This window comes from Typopeltis vanoorti, chromosome 2, assembly GCF_054136105.1.
Source record: "Typopeltis vanoorti isolate ZY-2024b chromosome 2, IOZ_Tvanoo_1.0, whole genome shotgun sequence".
Classification (NCBI taxonomy): domain Eukaryota; kingdom Metazoa; phylum Arthropoda; class Arachnida; order Uropygi; family Thelyphonidae; genus Typopeltis; species Typopeltis vanoorti.
Window position 1 is genome coordinate 6,876,192 of NC_143550.1, and position 20,276 is coordinate 6,896,467.

Here is a 20,276-nt window from a genome sequence, read left to right on the forward strand (position 1 = left end):
TCAGATCGTCTGCTAGGGATCTTTCTTCTTGCTACATCCTCGTAGTCACCATTGCAAGTCTCTAGTTCATTCCTGATTGTTTTTACTGTATTCAGGGAGCATTGGGCAGCAGTCGTAATATCCTTATTTTGATGGCGGGCACGAATCATCATGATACAAGTTATTCTCTTCCATGATTCAGGTGGGTTCCAGCTATCCATCCTTTCTGACATCTTGTATATGAATGAAGAAGGGTCCAAACTTTTAAATGAAGAGAAGTGTGTGTTAATACATGTAACTTACGGAAAAATATAATTAATTATAAATATGTCAAATTTATCCCGAACACCCTGTATATATATATAAGTCCGCGCAGTTAGCCTAGTGGCTTTGCGCTTCGCAACCATATGCCTAGGGAAGGAGTGTCCTAGGTTCAATTCCCGTCTACGACGTGAGGAGCTTAAGGATCTTCCTCAGCCATAGCCAAGTTAGCCGGTCTTGGGCGTGGGCAGCAGGGTTTTTTCCGCCAGTTTATCTGGGGTTTTTCATCGCGCAAGCAGGCAAACCGGCCCCGTGAACACACAGGTTACAGTCATAAATACTTACGGCAAGGAAGGCAATGGGAAACCACCTTGCTCATAATCATCTCTCCCTAGAATGGTAGCATATAGCTACCCTCCCACAGCCGTATGGCAGATGGGAACCAGAAGAAGAAGATATACAGTATATATATAAAAAACGTTTATTAACAATGGTTTCTCTCCAAAGAAAATTGACAAATTTCTTTCCCCCAGGCACTCAACTACTTCTGAAGATCCCTCTTCCCCAAGAGCCTTCATCTCCTTGCCTTACATCAGCTCTCTTTCACCAAAACTAGCCAATATTCTAAAAACAATCCCTTATTGTTTTTCAGCCAGTAGTTTCGCTTACTGGCTGAAAAACAATAAGGGATTTTTATCCCCTTAACTTATATCAACCTCGCCAGAAAAAAAATAGCTGTTTGGCTTTTCATCTTATGTATAAGCTATATTAGAGGATAAAATCATCAAAGTTAATAAAAATCAATTGCATAATTTTTTATTTAATGTCTAAACATTTGATTGAGCTACTTTTTTTTTACAAAAAAAAAATAAGTAAAGATGTTTGAATAATGCTCTACTTTTTCATCTTGTCATGCAATTTACAATAGCTGGCGATTGCTTTGTCAAGAATTTAGCGAACTTCGAAGCTTCATTCCATGTCAGGATCAGCCTCAAACAAAATTTCCTTTGTATGCTCAAAGTGATTGAAAACTAGCTCAAGGTCTATTGCAGTTAGCTTCTTAGTCGTAACATTCTTTTCTTGTTCACACACTCCTTATCTTCTTCTTCTTCATATGTAACATTTACATTGCTGCTCTCATTGTCGTTTTGTCTGGAATTTTTAAGAATTGCAAGTAGGATTAATTATCAGCTGGGTTATTAAAGCCAATGAAATCATTTGCATAGTGAAGTAGGACCTTCTGCCACACGGTTCCTTTATTACTGCAGCTTTCTTTATCAGTCTTTCACTTTTTCATATGAGGGGTTGAATATAATAAAGCTTTATAGGTATCTAAATTAAAACAAAATGAAGGAAAAGTGATTGAGCAAGAGAACAGAGATTGCACATGCACTTGCGATGATAGCTTTGAATCAACTGCCGAGTGTTGCTGCTGCCACTGCCCACTGGCTGCTACATTGAAAAATGGGCCGCTCGCTGCAGATTAGCAACAAAAAATTTCACATAACATAAAAAATCACGTTAACTGATTGATCACTCACTTAAAGCAGGATGAAGAATGATATCATTTCACTCACTCGCACTAACTGATTATCGCACATATCGAATTTGCGTTAAGTGAGGTTTACCTGTATATGCTAATACTTATAGAATATGCAGAAATAGTAGTGAATATAGAATTATTTCCTTATGTTGATTCTATAGGTAAATTAAATATCTTGATTTTTCAGCTTCTCCAAACTTGAGGACTGCTGCCATATATTATTTCATCACTGCCCTTTTTGTACTTCTTGCCTGTTTTGACACTTATTTTGCCTTGCCTTTAATAGTAAGTTTTGTTTCATTTTTTATTTTTTTCAAAATTAAATATTTTGGTTAATGAAAAATGACATGACCAAATGATTTACATTTTTGTATTTGTTCTTTAAGTAGAATTCAGAGTTAAAGTAATATAATTTTGCATATTCTTTTATATAAGCAAAAGTATAGAGTCTATTATAGCAATTGGAAGATTCCCATGTTACTCCTCTAAGTAAATATTACTTTTATGGCTATTTAGTCTGTTTTTGTTTAGGAGTGCTCCTTTTGTAATGTCATCAGCTTTTTACTCAAATCTTAGGGCATTACTAATGTTTTATATAGACAGATGTATGAAGAATACATAGGAGGTAGAATTTGGACATACCTTTGTAGGATGTAGCTGGCTGTCTTCTTATTCCGTTGCATCCCAGTGTATGATGATATGTATTCATCTGCTGTTAAAGGAAGGGGGGTTGGAAATGTGGGGGAATTATTGGTGAGGCATGAGGTATGTGAACTTTTTGAAAAATCCGTTTTTTTTTTATTATTATTAAAGGTGGGCAGAGAATACTTTGGACAGGGGTGAAAAATAGAAATTTTTGGGAAGGTGAAGGATATGATGGGATAAGATTAGGGGTGGGAGTAACAGAGTGTGAGCCATTTTGACAGTTCATCGTCTTTGGAGCTCGTGGGGGAAAGTGGAGACTTTAATGATCTCTATGATACTGTTTTGGAATTTCTTAATTCACATGATGAGAACGTGTAATGTTGTAAAAGGGAAAAAGGCTGACATCGCATATTTATTTATTATTATTTGACACTTCCAGGGAGTCCAAAAACTCATCGAGGGAGAGTGTGCCAACAGCATCGAATGATTGTCTCTTCCAACTACTAACCGTGCTCAAACTGGCTTAACTTTTTACGTGAGCCATTAGTAGCAGAGGCTCTACTAATCGACCAACTTTTCTTTCTGATATTTTCACCAAATTAAATGAGGTTAACATCAAATTGCTGGGAAGCAACATCAATCTTATTAAAGCAAAGGGAATTATAAATGCTTTTATCAGCAAAGCAGAGCATTGCAAGACGAGATTTTCTGCAGTTCCCAAGTCTACAAATAATAGATGATGATTTAATATTAGATAAGATTTGGATTGCTATTGTTCCCATCTTCTGATACTGAAAGAAGACTTGATGATCAGATTCAGAGACTTTGATGAGCTTAAAATACCCAATTGGGTCATAAATCCATTTCTTTCTGATGCCACTTTTGTTTATCCAAATTTATGTGAAGAATTTGACTTAAAAATGATTTTGAAGCTCAAGTGCAATTTCAACAGTGTAGGTATGAAAGATTCTGGCCAAACATGCAGTGCAAGTATCCTCAGCTTTGGGAAGAAATAAAATTACTGCTGATTGCTTTTCCTTCTTCATACTTGTTCGAGGAATCATTCAGCATCATGTTGCAATTGTTAGCTAAACAGCGAAATAAATTGCAAATAAGTGAAAGAGGAGACTTGAGACTTCATTTGTCAAACATTGAATCTGATATTGAAAAATTATCAGGATCTCATCAGACTCAGGGTAGCCATTAATGATTGGCTTATTAAATACAGTGAGTTTACATCTTTTTTTTAGTAAAAATTAATTTGCATCCAAGTCATTAATTTTTAATTAACCATCGGTTCAAATTTGTTGATGGTAATTTAGGTTTGCTTAATAGTATGTTATAATTATCTTATTGAGTCATTAACCTAGTGTAAAATTGAACAGGGGGGTGGCAGGCCATACAAATACTTGAAAGGGGGATGCTAGGCAAAAAAAGGTTAAGAACCACTGAGGTAAATGAAAATTTAAATAAAAAAAAATGATGCTTAATGTTACTTTATAGCCAGATTATACTGATACTGTCTTAATTCAGAATATGATTTCTCTACATATGAGGTGTGGAAGCTCCTGAAAACAATGCTACAGAACTTGAGGTTCAGAATTTAAAAAAAAAACAAAAAACGTTTTCCTGAGTATTATTGGAATTATCACGGATTGCGACAAAACATCAACAACAAGGCTCTCCTGGAGAAGTACAAACCGATTTGCTTCTTCCTGCAGAAAACGTACCTGAAGCCAAGTGATGATCTGGCTCTCTGTAATGTTACCAACATTCATAAAGACAGGACAAGGGATGAACCTGTCCAGAAATGAGTAGCCATCACTGTTGGCAACCATACCCCTTCCAGCAAATCCAACCATGAACACCAACGTAGAAGCAGGTACTGTTCGACTCTCACTCGGAAATATAATATGCTGCATGTACCTTCCTCCTGCCACAAATATTTCTTAAAATGACCTTTGATGATGTCATATTGCAGTTTCCATCTCCCTTACATTTAATGGATGATTTAAATGGACACCACACTGTGGGATACTGCCTGCACAAACATCAGAGTAAGAGTTGTTGAGCATACTCAACAATGACAATCTCTCCCTCTTAAACACAGTAAGCAATACCTTCTTCATTATGCCTGCCTGAACATTAACTGCCATCAACTTAACTGTGTTCATCCTCCCTTTCTCACTGTAATATGATATGTAATATCATATTATCCTAATGTAATATTTCCCACTTTAAATGGGAAACTAATGACAACATATTTGATCACTTTTCTGTATAATTGCAACTGTGTACCAACATCTCAGATATCCCAGTGGAAAATTGAGCAAGCTGACTGGTCCACCTTTTCATCATTAGCAGAATTTGATTTTTCAATAATTCAACATAACAGAGTGTGTTATACAAGCTTCCACAACTGCAATTCCTAAAACACCAGCTGCAAGAGTGCAAGAGTGAACATCGAGTTGGTTTCCACATTTTCCTAAGCCATGGTGGAATTGCAATTTCATAACAGCAGCACCAACAGTGTGCTTGGGCTCAGGCACATTGCTTTCCAGTGTCCGAGCACTATACGAGATCCGACACAAAAAAAATGAGACTGACCCTATAACTTGGGAATGGAGAGTGGGAGGAGAGAGACAAACAGATGGTTATAGAGCATGTTCTAACCTGTCACCATGAGACAAATCTCAACTCCATCGCTTTACTCAGTACAAGTGGATGCATGTTTAGATATAGACATTTTCTTATCCTCGGTCCGAAAATGTTGGAGTGCAAGAGCGAACAGCGAGTTAACATCAAGTTTCTTGTGAAACTGAAGAAATCCGCAACAGACACTTTTCAGTTATTATTGACTGAGCTTACGGTGAAGAGTGCATGTCTCGTGCATGCATTTTTGAATGGCACAAACGAGTTTCGGAAGGCAGAGAAATCGTGAAAGATGTTGATCGCCCAGGCCGGCCACACACAGCAGTTACCGATGACAACATTAAAAAAAGTTGCTGTTGCTGTTTAACTTGTATATTAATGACATTAGAAAAGGTCTAAAAATGGACACATGCAGTTGTTTGCAGATGTTGCAGCTTTAAAAAAGGAGTAGACCGAGTAAGTGGGATACAAGTTCAGTGTTGTAAAGTGTAATATTTAAATTTGGGATGCAGAGTTGGTTGGTGTGATATCTTAGATACATGAGATGCAGGAGATAAGGACCTAAAATTAAGAGGACACCTTGCTAAAATTGTGAGTTGCAGGGGGGGGGGGATTATGGCAGTGATTTATTGACGGGTGTGTAGAAGTAAGGAGATTATGGTTACATTGTACAAGGTTATAATCAATCCACATGTGGATTAGTCTACACAAATTTGGTCACTTAGTTTTCAAAGGGATGCTGTAATATTGGAAAGGGTCTAAATGTTGTGATTGACTAAGATGGTCTCTGGAATGTTGAGTATGAAGAAAAATTGAGGAAATTAAGTTTATAGAGTTTAGTGGATAGGAGAATGGGGGATATGATTGAGACATATAAGTTGGTAAGAGGTTATTACAAGTTGAATCTGGAAGAAATTTTCCATAGAGAAAAACTTGGAAGCTATTTAAGTGTAGGAGGGGGAGGTTTTTTCATGGTGAATAGTAGGTGATTGGAATGTGTTACTTGAAAAGTGTGACGAATGCACTGATAGTGGATGTATTTAACGTGGTCTGATGAGATGCGTGTGACATGAGAGTGAGACCTTCCATGATTAGCTGTTTGACTCTGTGGATGTCTAATTTACAATAATAATTTAAAATACTGGTGATTAACATTATAACACAATGAAATTTCAACCTCTTTTGTAGCCACTTCCCTTTAACGCACCCACAAAATACCGGCTATGACGTCTATAGATGTCCAGCAAAATCTGGATGCAATTCTGTAACACCTATTGAATAACATGGATGAGAAGTGCAATTTGGTCTCACTATTTCATCCGCCACAACCGGTCGAGAGGTTGAACTGAAAATTGTGCCTGAATAGCTGAAACGTTTATTTGTTCTACAGATTTTTCATTCAGAATGCAGTTGAAGTTTTCTATGTGCTATCTATTTTCATATTTTTGGTGGACAGCATGGAAATCTTTTTATCACTGATTTTCATACTATATTTGTTACAGCAGTTATTCAATTTAGTTAAGAAATCCTGTAAACTTGTACTGGATTAATTATATAAGAGTATGACATCATCTGCATAAATTAAATAAGTGATATTAACATTTCCAGTTTTGATATCAGGTTTCGTGCCACTTTCCTTCATAGTGTGCATCCTTGTCTTAGACCTGATTTAATATCAAACTATTTTCCTGTCCATCTTCAGTTTTAAATGCTGACTTACAACTTAAATATAGATTATGCTCAGTATAGTGTGCCATATGCACTTATAATAATTGTAGTGTTTTGAACTGCTTTTCTCTTGGATCCTTGTCAAATGCCTTTTTCAGATCTCCAAAATTTAAATGCAGATCCTTATATTTCTATGATTTCTCAACTATTTGTTTTAAAACAAAAATCTGCTCCTGACAATCTCTACTTGACCTGAACCCAGCATGTACTTCTCCAAGTTTCTCTTTGACAATTATTCTTAGCCTCTTAAGTATGCTTGCATAAATTGTATATGAAACACTCTGTAATTCCCTGTGAGGCACCTGGTCATCATGGAAGGGGACCTCCCTGTGATGGTACTGGCCCTTTTCAGTCTTCCTCTTTTTTTTTTTCTTTGCTCTACTTCTGAATCTTTTTTATACCCTTCCTTCCAGGCGACCATCCCTGGGATCCATTGTCATGCGCAACCTGTGGGCATCCAGAAAGAGGGATCTTATTAGTCTTGCACTACTTTGGCTTCTGCTTTAGCAGGACAGGGATGTCCTGGATGGCCCAGCCAGGATCATTTGGCTAGTGCACTACTTACAAAAGGTCAATGGTGTTGCAGTAAGTCTCCCACACCATTGTCCCAGGTTGGGACCTGAGGCTTGCTGTGGTGCTGCTATAGTGTCCTGGGTAGCTGCTATAGTGTCCAGACAGAAAACCCTTGAGCATGAATTCTTCATCCTCAAATATTGTGTAGGTCCTAATACTAATACCATAGATCAGCGATTTTCAACCAGTGTGGCGTGAGAGGTCTTCAGGTGGACCGCGAGATTTATGAAAACAAATTAATTGAAAAAAAAAGTCGTAATTTGAGCATTTATTTATTAATGTCTGGTCTTCCCTCTTCTTGTGTGTGTAAATCAATCAAAATGATGCTTATTTGCCAGATCATCAAAAAAAATTAAAAGAATATATTTTTAGTTTGCTGCAGAATTTTAATAATTAGTCTAGGTGTGCCGTATTATGGAAAAGGTTGAAAATCACTGCCATAGATCATCATTTGATTAATAAAATGCTATATCTGGTCAAGTCTTCTCTACAACAGTGAAACATGTACTCTAAATAAAGAAGCAGAGAAAAAATTAGAAGCTTTCGAAATGTGGATTATCAGAAGAATGTTGAAATATCATGGACAGAGAAAATGAAGATGTTTTAAAGAAAGCAAAAATGAAAAGAACATTAATGAAAATAATTAAAGAATGAAAACTTAAATATTTTGGACATCTAACTAGACAAGAAGGCATTCAGAACTTAATATTAGAAGGGAAACTGGATGGGAAAAGAGGAGAGGTAGACCCAGGAGAATGTGGTTTGAAGACATTGAGGATTGGACTGGCCTGAATTACCATAAATGTTACAGAGCAGCAAAAGAAAGAAAAAGTTCTGTACATTGTTGCCAACCTCCTTCTAGCGAATGACACTTGAAGAGGAAGCTTCCAACATCTGTAAAAGCAGGGCATCTCAACTGCTAAACTTTACATACCTGATCCACTAAGATGCTTTAAATGTCAGAAATGTGGACATGCCTGAACTGTTTGTCTCGACTCTATTACCTATGCTCATTGTGGTAATAAAGAGCAAAATAACAAATCTTGCTCTGCAAAGAAAGCTAAATGTGTCAACTGTTAGGGAGATCATCTTATGCGTGTCAGAAGTGGAAATAGATGAAAAAGAAATACAAAAGGTTAAAACAAAATATATCATATCAAGATGCAAAAGGGAAGTTAACCACCACCTCACCTGTCCTGCGATCCTCTGATGCTAAGATGATGCCAATTAATAAAATATCAACAGCATCTCAAACTTGTATGTCTATTCCACCATCTGATAATTTCATCATACCTCAGCTTTTTGATCATGAGTGCATCTCTGTTCAGTGCATCAGTCTCATGATTTAAGGTCTTTGTCTAGAAACAGCACCAAAAATGGTTCCATTCAATTAAAACCCACTTGCCAAAAAAATTATGGCAAGGATATCACTTAAAGATATACCACCAGACACTTCCACAGAAGAAATGGATACTTTGGTATCCACTGAAAGTAAATTAAACTTACCAACTGATCCTGACATCCGATGATATGTTGAATATTTTTCCAGAGGAAGAGATAAACACCTGGCTATCCATTCTTCTCAAAATCAATTAATAAATATATATACCTGACAAAGGTAAGCCCTTAACCTCTTGGAAATCAGACAAGTCTGTGAAGCCAAAACAATAAGAACATTTTTTTTATTAAAACAATTAGAACATTTGCTGCAGAAATGCAACCCTTTCTGTTTCTGTCTGCAGGAAATATATTTAAAACCCAGTGAGGATCCTACCTTAAGGAATTTCACTGTTGTACCAAGGACAGAAATGGAGATAATCCTGCTCATAGTGGAGTAGCTATCTTAGTGGGCAGTCATGCTCCTTTCCATCATGTCCAACTTAATATTGCTCTGGAATCAGTAGCTGTTTTCCTATCCATAGGATTTCTTATTACAGTACATTTAATTTATTTACCACCAGGTGCTGAGTTAAATGATATAGATCTTGATAATCTCATCTTGCAACAGCCTGAACCCCTACTTCTTCTGGATGACTTTAATAGGCATGACACTCCCATTTATAGTGCCAACACAAATGGACAAGGGCATACATTGAATGAATCCTTGACAATAATGACAAATCACTTTCTTTCATGTGCTTACTAGCTCATATTCTGCAGTTGACTGCAAGATCAACTGCAGAATATAAGCAGTCTTACAGTAGTGATTGCACTATTATACGGAAGTGATTTGTACTATGCCTTCACAGGAACTATGTTCTCCTATACATATGCCCATCTGGAAAATTGACTAGGCTGACTAAAATATTTTTTTTCATCTTGTAAAATTTAATGCAGAAACTGCAAAGTATGCAACAGACTGTATTATCCAGGCAGCAACAGCTTCAATTCCAAAAACATCATCTCAATATCCACTCTCCAAAAAAGATCAAGACAGATCATTTGATATATACCACATGGAACTCTAATCAGTAAACTGGAGCAGATGGGGATGGTATAGGGTTGGTGAGATAGATAGGAGTGTGGTTGATGGAGAGATACCAGAGAGTGGTTTATTCAGGAGTTGAGTACAAAAGATGGCTTGTGACTAGCGGTGTGCTGCAGGGTTCTGTTCTTGGACCACTACTTTTTAATTTGTTCATTAACGATATAGGAAAGGATCTGAGAGGAAGTGTTCACTTCTTTGCTGATGATGCAAAGTTGGGTAGAGCAATTGTGAGTGCACAGGATGTCAAAATTTTGCAAGATGATTTGGATAGTTTGGAGGACTGGGCTAAGGAAAATGGATGTCAATTTAATGTGGCAAAGTGTAAGGTTATGCATTTTGGGGTAAAAAGATTAGCAGCAGTATATCACATTGGTGGAACCATACTCCAGGAGATTGATGAGGCCAGGGATTTGGGAGTGTTGGTGGATAGGGAGTTGAAGTTTAGGGGACACATCGCAAAAGTGGCTAAATCAGCTCAACAAATCACTTGGCTTCTGAAAAATACTTTAACAAGCAGAGACAAACAAGTTATTGTTCCTCTGTATTGAGCCTTGATAAGCCCCATCTAGACTACTGTGCCCAGATATGGGCGCCAGGATTTCTTCTTGATGGAGAGGAGGTGGAGAGGATCCAGAGACGAGTGACCCAGATGATAGCAGGTCTGTGGAATGAACCTTATGAGAACAGGTTGAAGATTTGTGGGTTGCAAAAATTGATTGATAGGCAGAAAAGGGGTGATATGATTGAGACATTCAAATTACTGAAGGGTTTCTATAAGATTAATCCAGGAGATATTTTTGAGAATAGGACTGGTGGTGGGAGAACTAGGGGCCGTACATGGAAGCTGGGCAAGAATGTGGTTAGCAGGGGTGTTAGAGCTAGGTTTTTTGCTTGGAGAGTGGTGAATGAGTGGAATAAGTTGCCACAGTCTGTTGTGGGTGTTATGACCGTGAATGAGTTCAAGGCGAGGTATGATAGATACTGTGTGAATGTCGATTAGTTGTTCTTGACATGATGTTAGGGCCTCCCTCGATGAGTCTGTCGACTCCTTGGAGTTGCCCGAAATAATAATAAAATAATATTTTGAAGATACTCCACCACATCATACTCAATTGCTTTTAAATGTGCTCGTGCAAAAGCACATTGCATGAAACATCAGAGTCAAAAACAATCTTGAATCCAATTTACATCACCGATTAATCAAACAACCAGCGCTAAAATTGTATGGAATAAAATCCAGAAAATGAAAGGCAGATACAGAACACATAATTTGTCTACCTTAGAGCATAACAGATGTGCTGTGGCTGATCTTAAAGCTGTTACTGTACACTTTGAGAGAAAGTTATTTCAGAATCTCAGCAACAGTTTCATATTGTCCTGAATTTTTAATAATGAAAGAACAACTAGAGAAACAACTGATAAATTTTTCTATTAATGGGTTTGAGTCGTACAATCGACCATTTGTTGAGGAGGAACTAAAAACATCTCTTTGATTGTCTCATCTCAGCACAGTACAGTATGTCATTATGACATCCATTATGAAATGATAAAACATCTTCATCATCTTCTATGGATCTCCATGGTTTAATATACAACAGAATACTTACAGAGGAGCCATTCCCGGATTCTTGGCATAAGTCAGTTGTCATTGCTATTTTAAAACCAAGGATCATTCAGGAAAAGATCCAGCACAAGCAAACAGTTCGCAACATATTTCTATGGCCAGCTGTCTTTGTAAGATATTAGAGTAAATGGTTAATGCCAGACTTCTCTGATATTTAGAAAGCAATGATTTTCTTTCCAATGCACAGTATAGCTTTCATAGATATCATTCAACTTTGCACCATTTAATCCATTTAGAAACTTGTATAAGCGATGCATTTCTGAAATAAGGACATCTGGTTTCAGTGTTCTTTGATATGGCATAAGACCTCTATAACCTGTGTCTCAGAGGACACCTTCCTGTATTTAAGAAAAATTTTCTTTCTAGCTGAGAGAATACTGTATCTCAGTCATATCATCAAGAACAGGGTGTTCCCCAAAGCTCTATCTTAAATGTGACACTTTTTGCTATCAAAATTAATTGAGTCACTGAACAGCTTCCTCTCACTATAGGCAGTGCTCTATATGTTGATGACTTCACAATTTACTGTCACTTTTGCAACATGAGCGTAATTGAAAGACTTCAGCAAGCAATTGATCATGGACTCATAAAATGGATTCAGGTTTTCAGCAGGAAAAAAGTGTCTGTATACACTTCTGTTAAAAACCCACTTTTCATCCAGATCCTGAATTAAGAATGCAATGAACTGATATTCCAGTAGCAGAAGCCAAGTTGTTGGGATTCAACTTTGGCAAAAGTTTTCATTACTTGCACATATTCATCAACTAAGAAAAAAGTTCAAGTGCATTGAATCTCCTTTGCACTCTGTTCTCCACTGAATGGGGGAGATTGGAATGATCATTGTTCCATCTTTGTTGTGCACTTGTATGTTCAAAGCTAGATTATGGGTCTGAAGTCTATGGTTCTGCAAGGCAGAATAGCCTGCGATGATGGTTGAATCCCATCCATCATCAGGGTATACCGATAGCTATGCCTTTTGCACATTGCCTACTCAATTTTTATGTCAAAATAAAGGAACTGGATCTATCACTTAAACAAAAACAGTTATCTCTTGACTATACTCTAAAAATAGTTTTTTCCAGAGCATCCTACCTGTACTGATGTCTTTTCTCTACATTATGAGGCTGAGTATCACACATCAGAGTGCCACACGTCCTTTTGGTATGTCTGTTGATAACATTGTTAAAGTAAGTTCATTTCACAATAAACTTACCTTCCTCCCTCACTTAAGGCAGCTGTGAGATGAGTACTGTAAAGCAATGAACATCCTTTGCATCCTATCTTACACCCTTTGGGGTACTCACAGATGTTCTCTGCTTTGTTGGTTTATGACACTGATATGATCAAAACTTGATTATGGGTCCTAAGTCTATGCTTGCTTCTACCTGGTAGAGCAGTGTTTCTCAAACTTCAGATATCCGCGTACCCCTTCTTAAATTTTCATTATTACCAAGTACCCCTTATCAAAATAATAATAAATAAATAAATAAAGTATATTTTGGTGTAAATGTCTATTTTATTTGAATTTATATGTTCATGCAAACAAAAAATATCATTTATTTTTAAAAGAACAAAATTTGGAATAGGTTCCTCTTCATTTCCCGTCCATGAAAATCCACATTTCAAGTAATTCATATCACACTTACGAAGATTTTAATCTTTCCTAGTTGGTTCTCTAAAGATGTCAGATGACACCCTTATCAGTTTCATTTGATCCAGATACAATAACAACGTTTTCTTGTTGCTTACAGCTACTTATATTTGCTATATTGCTCTCTTTTGTGCGTTTTATAAATCCAGTCTTTAACCAATGATCCATACTTCAGAATTTGAAAGCTAAAAAAATTCCCGTGTTTACTCGAATATAACACTTTTTTTCCAAAAATTAAAGCTAAAATTTCGTGGTGAGAGATATGTGCGGGGATTTTTGGAAACTAAAGTTTTAAAACAGAAAATGGTGTGACTTACCAAGAAGCTCCTATTTGCTATCGCTACTTTTGGCATCGCGAACAGTTTCCTTGTGCGCATCATCAAAGTCATCTACCCAAATAGCTTCATCCTCTTTCCCATTATTTCAAGCAAAAATTACCAGTAATTTACAATACTTGAGATACGTAATGAACAATCCTTCACAAATGACTAATGAGATAAAAGCAGAGCGCAAAATAGACAGCAGTGGTAGTTCAAGCACTATGAAGAAGTGCATATGATTGGTGCAGTATTAACAAAAGATCGTACAAACCAAAGACAAGCCAACAGTTGAGTTGAAATGCTAATTCTCTTCAACTGAATTCCATAATATCTGAAACACATTCACTATATATTTCTTAGTTTTAACACATTCACGGCAGGGTGGTGTCAAGCAAAACCATATGTTGCACTGGCAACATATGGTTTTGCTTGAGTCTATACAGCACTTTCTGTGAGGGAAGATGTGATTCATTAGTTAGTCCTGTTTTTATCCCATTTGACTCTAATTGCACTATTTATTAACAGAATGCAAATGTCTCTGTACCTTATTCAGTGATACAATAAAACTACTTGTTTTTCTTGCATCTTCAGTATAGTGACGCTGTTGTGGAGGGCATGTTGTTTACCGTAGGGAGCAATTTACTATCCCCAGGACGTGAGCGTCATGACGATAGTAACTCTCAGTTTGAGTAGGAGAATTCATACATAATATATAATTTATTGAGAAATATATATGTTTAAAATAATTCTTTTTTTTAATTAATAATGATTCCATGCATTGATGATGCATAGCTGAAAATTGCACGTACCCCTGAGGGTGCACGTACCACACTTTGAGAAACACTGAGGTAGAGTGTCCTGCAATGGATAGACTTTACTTGGCAGAAGTATAGATATATCTGCACAAATTTCACTAGTGAAATAACTTTGCTGCTGAGCTGTATGCAATAGAACTTGCATTAAAACACATCAGACTAGATCACTACCAATGATGCATAATATATTCAGACTCACAGAAACATCCTGGGATCTCTTGAATTCAACACCTTCTCTCTCAGTTAGACATCATTCAACTTTACACCATTTTGTCCATTTAGAAACTTGTATAAGAGATGCATTTCTGAAGCAAGAACCTCTGTTTTCAGTTTTCTTTGACATGGGAAGAGCTTATGACACAGTCTGGAGATATAGCATATTAAAAGAACTCTATAACAGGAAGATGTCTCAGAGGACATCTTCCTGTATTTATTAAAACATTCTGTCATGTTGAGCTTTCCAACTCAGAGTGGGAAATAAGCTATCTCAGCCATGTCATCAAGAAGCCTTGATGATATGGCTTAAGACGGAGCCTTGGGGAACACTGTGTTCCCAAGGCTCTGTCTTAAGTGGGACCCTTTTTGCTATCAAAGTTAACTCAATTACTAATTGAAAGACAACTTCAGCAAGCAATTGATCATGTTTCTCTGTGGGCTCTTAGTTATGGGTTCAGGTTTTCAGCAGAAAAAAGTCTGCACACACTTCTGTCGAAAACTCACTCTTCACCTACATCCTGAATTAAGAATGAGATGAACTGTTATTCTGTAACAAGAGAAGCCAAGTTCTTGGGACTCATATTTGAGAAAGCTTACATTCCTTGCACGCATTCGTCAACTAAGAGAAAATTGCAAGAGAGCATTGAATCTCCTTCGCACTCTGTCCTCTACTGAATGGGGTGCAGATCAATCCTCATTGCTTTGTGTTTATTGTGCACTTATATGTTCAAAGTTGGATTATGGATCTCAAGTTTATGGTTCAGCAAGGCAGAATAACTTGCAATAGTTGGATCCCATCCATCATCAGAGTATACAGATAGCTACTGGTACCTTTGACACATTACCCACTCAAAGTCTTTATGTTGAAGCAAATGAAGCAGCTCTATCACTTAGACAGAAACAATTGTCTCTTAATTATGCCCTTAAGATAAAGTCTCTTCCAGATCATCCTGCATTTACTCTCTTTTCTCTGCATTGAGAAGTTCAGTATTACACATATCAGACTGCCATATGTCCTTTTAGTATGCATTTAACTATGCAATATACATTTAGTATACTTTTTAGTATACATTTTACTATGCAAGCTGTTGGCATGATTGTTGTCAACATTGCTTACACCAAACATAACAGCATCCCTCCATGGCAGGTTTGCACTCCATCCTACAACCTCTCACTTTTGTCAACTGCAGAAGTTTCATACTGTAGATGTAGATTTCGTACAAGAAGTGTATTAGCAGATTACCTATATCTAGGAACTAATGATAATAAATCTAGGGATAACCATTTGAATCAAGATGAAGAGAAATAATATGAAAAGAGAACTATGGTGATGGCAGCATGTTGCACATGGCATTCCCATTCTTATTAGTGTAATAAAGATCTTGATGAAGATGCAGATGAAATTTTTTATAAAATCAGAAATAAGAAGTGTTTCTTGTAAGAACCTTATTTCTCCTAAACAAATTCGCCATTCATAGTTTTGGGAGATACATCATTTCATGATAACAATCAAGAAGGAAAGTATCTTTGAAGTGATGGGGGGGGGATTATATATTTTTTTTTTTTATTTATTTCTATATGTTATTAACATCATTTTCTTCTGTTATTGCCAACTGAAATTATTGCAGTGTTTATTGAACTATGAATGTGTGTCGGTTATGTTTCAGTAACATACTCTACTGTCACCAGAAAACCTTTATTAGCTTTTGTGAACTGAGTATCCACTTCCATGGTAGCTTCATATCTCCCCCCCCCCTCATACACACACACTTTCACAAACTGCCACAGCACATGTTATTGTGGTTATAGCCTTTCGGCTGTTTAGGGACAGCTATATATACACCACCATCTAGGGAAATTGCTATGAGCACGGCAGTTGCCTTCCTTGCCGTACTGTATCTTATGGCTGTATTCTGTGTGTTCACAAGGGCCAGTTTGCCTGCTTGCGGGATGAAAACCCCCAAATAAACTGGTGGAAAAGAACCTGTCCATGCCCAAGACTGGCTAACTTAGCTATGGCTGAGGAAGATCCATAAGCTCCTCACCGTTGTTGATGGGAATCGAACCTAGGACACTCCTTCCCCAGGCATATGGTTGCGAAGCGCATAGCCACTAGGCTAACCGCGTGGACCCACAGCACATAGGGACAATTCCATTATATTGGCCCTATGTGCTGTGGGTCCATGATCATGATCTTGTAAACTGAGTTAAGAGAGTATTGTGAACATATTAGTTTGTATGTTCTTAATACTCTGATTCACTCATAGCATCAAATTCACTCATCTGATTCACTAATCTACTCACATATTATGATATGTGAGTAGATTAGAAACTAAAATAAATTTCACTAAAAAGGAAGTTGAATAAGCCAGCCAGCCAGCCACGTTGTTTGAACATATAATATAATTGAATATAATAAACGTATAAATGTTACCTTATGCTGAAAGAAAGAAAAAAGTAACCTGCAGAACATCAGTATTTTGTTCAGAATATATCAAAGGCAATTGGTTTTGATTTGAATAAAGTTTTTTTAGAAATACACCACTAAAAGACAATAAAAAAATTTAGATTCACTCAGGCTTTGTTGTAATGAGCATGGAAATACTGAGAACAGAACAGTTGAAAGTTTTTGAAAGTTTATTTTTCACTTGGTTAGACTATAATAAATTTAGTTTAATCCTTTATCCAAATGTCATCTTTACCTGACCTTGCTATTGCTTCTGCCTGGTATCTCCACGTCTGGGCCTGGCTCCCACTGAAGAGACCTCAATAAAGGTCGAAACTAGTCTGGGTAGTGGCCCTTCCCTTAATGCATAACATTATACATATCCGCAAGGAGATGTGTTTTGCATTATGGGGGATACTGGGATAGGAGTGATGTTAGCCTGGTCCACCTTTGCTACGAGTTTTCCAGTGTTGTACTACCTGACCCCAGTCCTGAAGATACTTTCAGTTGCTCACACTTGGATAAAGGATTAAACTAAATTAAACTAAATGCCATAATGATTTTAATTTATGCATATTCCCATACAATTGCTCACTTTTATTACATGCACACTATACGAATATACTGTATAAATTTTAGTAATGATGGAAACATTCTTAATTGCTAAGGTAGTTCTTGGAATTCTGAATTCTTGGAATATACAAAAATGAAAGGAGTGACTTAGCTATTATGACACCCAGCATCAGATTACAGTGCAGTTTAAACCTAATCTTGTCCTTGGGGACCATCCACTCATTACCTGCCTTTCCAGTGTTTAGCCTTGGCCCTCCTTCCTTGCTTTACCTAAACACTACCACTCTGGTAAAATTGGTTAAAAATGAACCTTTCCATCAGAAACGGGTCTACTAAAAAAAAAAAGTGTCTCTTGGTTTTCAAACAAATTCGAAATTATTCATGAGTTGGAATATGGTGTGAATAATGTTGAAATGTGTAAAAAGTTTCCTTTTCCTCTTCAACAGCATCGACATTGTGGAAGAATGAAGATGCTTACGTATCAGCACCGGAAAACAACATAACCAAAACCAAAAAAAAAAAAAAAAAAAAATTAGAAAGCTGAGCTTACAAACCATTTTCATTCTTCATCAATGTCTGATCTGAAGGCTCAAGCAGAAAAATTTGCTGAACAATAATTTGAATTTGACAATTGTGTATGTTACAACAGCTGTCTAGATCAATTTAAAAATCATCATAACATTGTTATGTTGGTTTTAAAAAAGACTAATTGAAATTATATTTATTATTAATTAGCATTGTTTTTAAATACAGAGGATGATCGGCTAACGAACATAATCCGTTCAAAGACTATGTTCGCTACCCGAATTGTTTGTTAACCAATCATCAATTTACCATAGATTTTTATGGGAATTTGATTAATTCGTTCTGGAGACCCAAAAAAATAAATAAAAAATTATATAATTTTGTACTATGTTTATTTATAATAACAATAATACATACATACACAGTTTTGCATTTTCATCAGTCATGTTTTTTTTTCTGTTTATGGGGCGTTAAAGAATCTGTCCAATGTCAATTGCTTTTCTCTCTTCTTCAGGATTTTTCGGAAGTGATTAATAGCATTGTCGTTGTAGAGATCCCCAAGCCTATTGACCTCAACCTGGTTTGGGTGCCATTCTAAGACCGTTTTTCTGACATCCTACCACTTCTTCAAAAGATCTTTAATAGCAGATGTTGGCATTGGTCCTCTTTCGTCTTCCTCTTTTTCAGAAGAAAACACATCTCGCTGAGTTTCTTGGTGTTCTTCATTCAAGAGTTCTTGGAGTTCTGTCGTCAGATCATTTTCATGTTCCATTATGAACTCTTCAATGTCATCTTCATTCACCTCCAATTCCAGATCTCTAGCAGTTGTCACAATTTCATCCATAATTTCAGGGACATCATCTCCGTCTCCCTGAATACAGGATGGACACAGCTTTCGCCAAGCAGAATTCAACTGTCATTGAGTGACTTCTGGCCATGCCTTTCGAATGAGCCGGATAGCTTCAAGAATATCAAATTTTTCTTTCCAAAATGTTTTTAATGTTGTCGTTGAGGAGAACTGGCATGGTTCAAAACACCAGACGAGTGTACTTTGTGGTCATTGTGGGTTTCAAGAAACCCACAATGACCTCCTGATCGATTGGCTGAATCAACGAAGTGGTATTTGGAGGCAGAAACTGAACTGTGAGCCAGGGAAAGTCTTCCAGCAAATTATCTTCAAGGTCTTTTGGGTGTCCTGGTGCATTGTCCAATAGCAACAGTGCTTTCAATGGCAATTCATTGGTCTGAAGGTAATCCTTGATGCTTGGGACACAAACTTTAAACAGCCATTCTTTGAAAAGAGCCCGCGTGACCCATGCCCTTTCATTCGATCTCCACATCACTGGCAATCTTTCCTTAATTATGGAATTTTTGTTGAATGTTCTAGGGTTCTCAGAGTGATAGACAAGAAGTGGTTTAAACTTAATATCACCACTAGTGTTAGCTCCCAAAAGTAACGTCAGTCAGTCTTTCATGGGTTTATGCCCAGGAATATTTTTCTCATCTTTCGTGATGTAGGTACGGTTCGGCATGCGCTTCCAAAATAAGCCAGTTTCATAACAATTGAAAATTTGTTGTTGACAATATCCTTCTTTTTTTAATGAATTCTTGAAATTTGAGACAGAACTTCTCAACTTCTTTATCTGCACTAGTAGACTCATTACCACATGTTTAATGCCAGATCTCCTTCTAAACTTTGCAAACCATCCAGTGGTAGCCTTGAATTCTATCTCCTCATGTGACGAATGTGGAGTTTGTTTCTTCAGTTCTTCAAAAATTTCTCTAGCCTTCTGTTGAATGATAGTCATACTGGTTACATCTCTTTTCATTTCCCTTTCTTTTATCCAAATTAAAAGCAATCTCTCCATTTTTTCATGGATGGCACATCTTTGTTTATTAGATGTGATTTTTGTTGCTCCTTTAGTTGCTTGAGTCTTCTTGATTATATCTTTCTTAGCTAAGATTGTGCCTACTGTAGACCTGCTCAAGCCATACTGCCTAGCAACATCAGACATCTTCTGCCCACTCTCTACCTTGGTACTTTCCGTTACTGGAAAACAGGACAATTTCTTCTCATATTAGGTGGAAGGATTTCCCTCTTGTAAACTCACATTTGTCATCAAACAAAATAGCAGAATGGACCAGAACGTGCACACACATGCTTGCACGCACGCACGCACACACACACACACACACACAGTTGGTTGTGGATCGCCATGCAGGCAAGATTAAATCAC

At 36.9% G+C, this 20,276-nt stretch overlaps 1 protein-coding gene across 4 annotated transcripts in view; it reads left to right on the plus strand.

Moving 5' to 3' along the window:
* The window catches only part of Ent2 (Equilibrative nucleoside transporter 2), a 419,356-nt gene that overhangs the window by 309,989 nt on the left and 89,091 nt on the right, over positions 1-20,276 (plus strand). For all 4 annotated transcript variants that reach the window (XM_090410153.1, XM_090410162.1, XM_090410178.1 and 1 more), the window contains one exon: positions 1,971-2,068. In XM_090410153.1, coding sequence (XP_090266279.1) covers positions 1,971-2,068 — 98 coding nt within the window. The remainder of the gene's footprint in view (positions 1-1,970; positions 2,069-20,276) is intronic.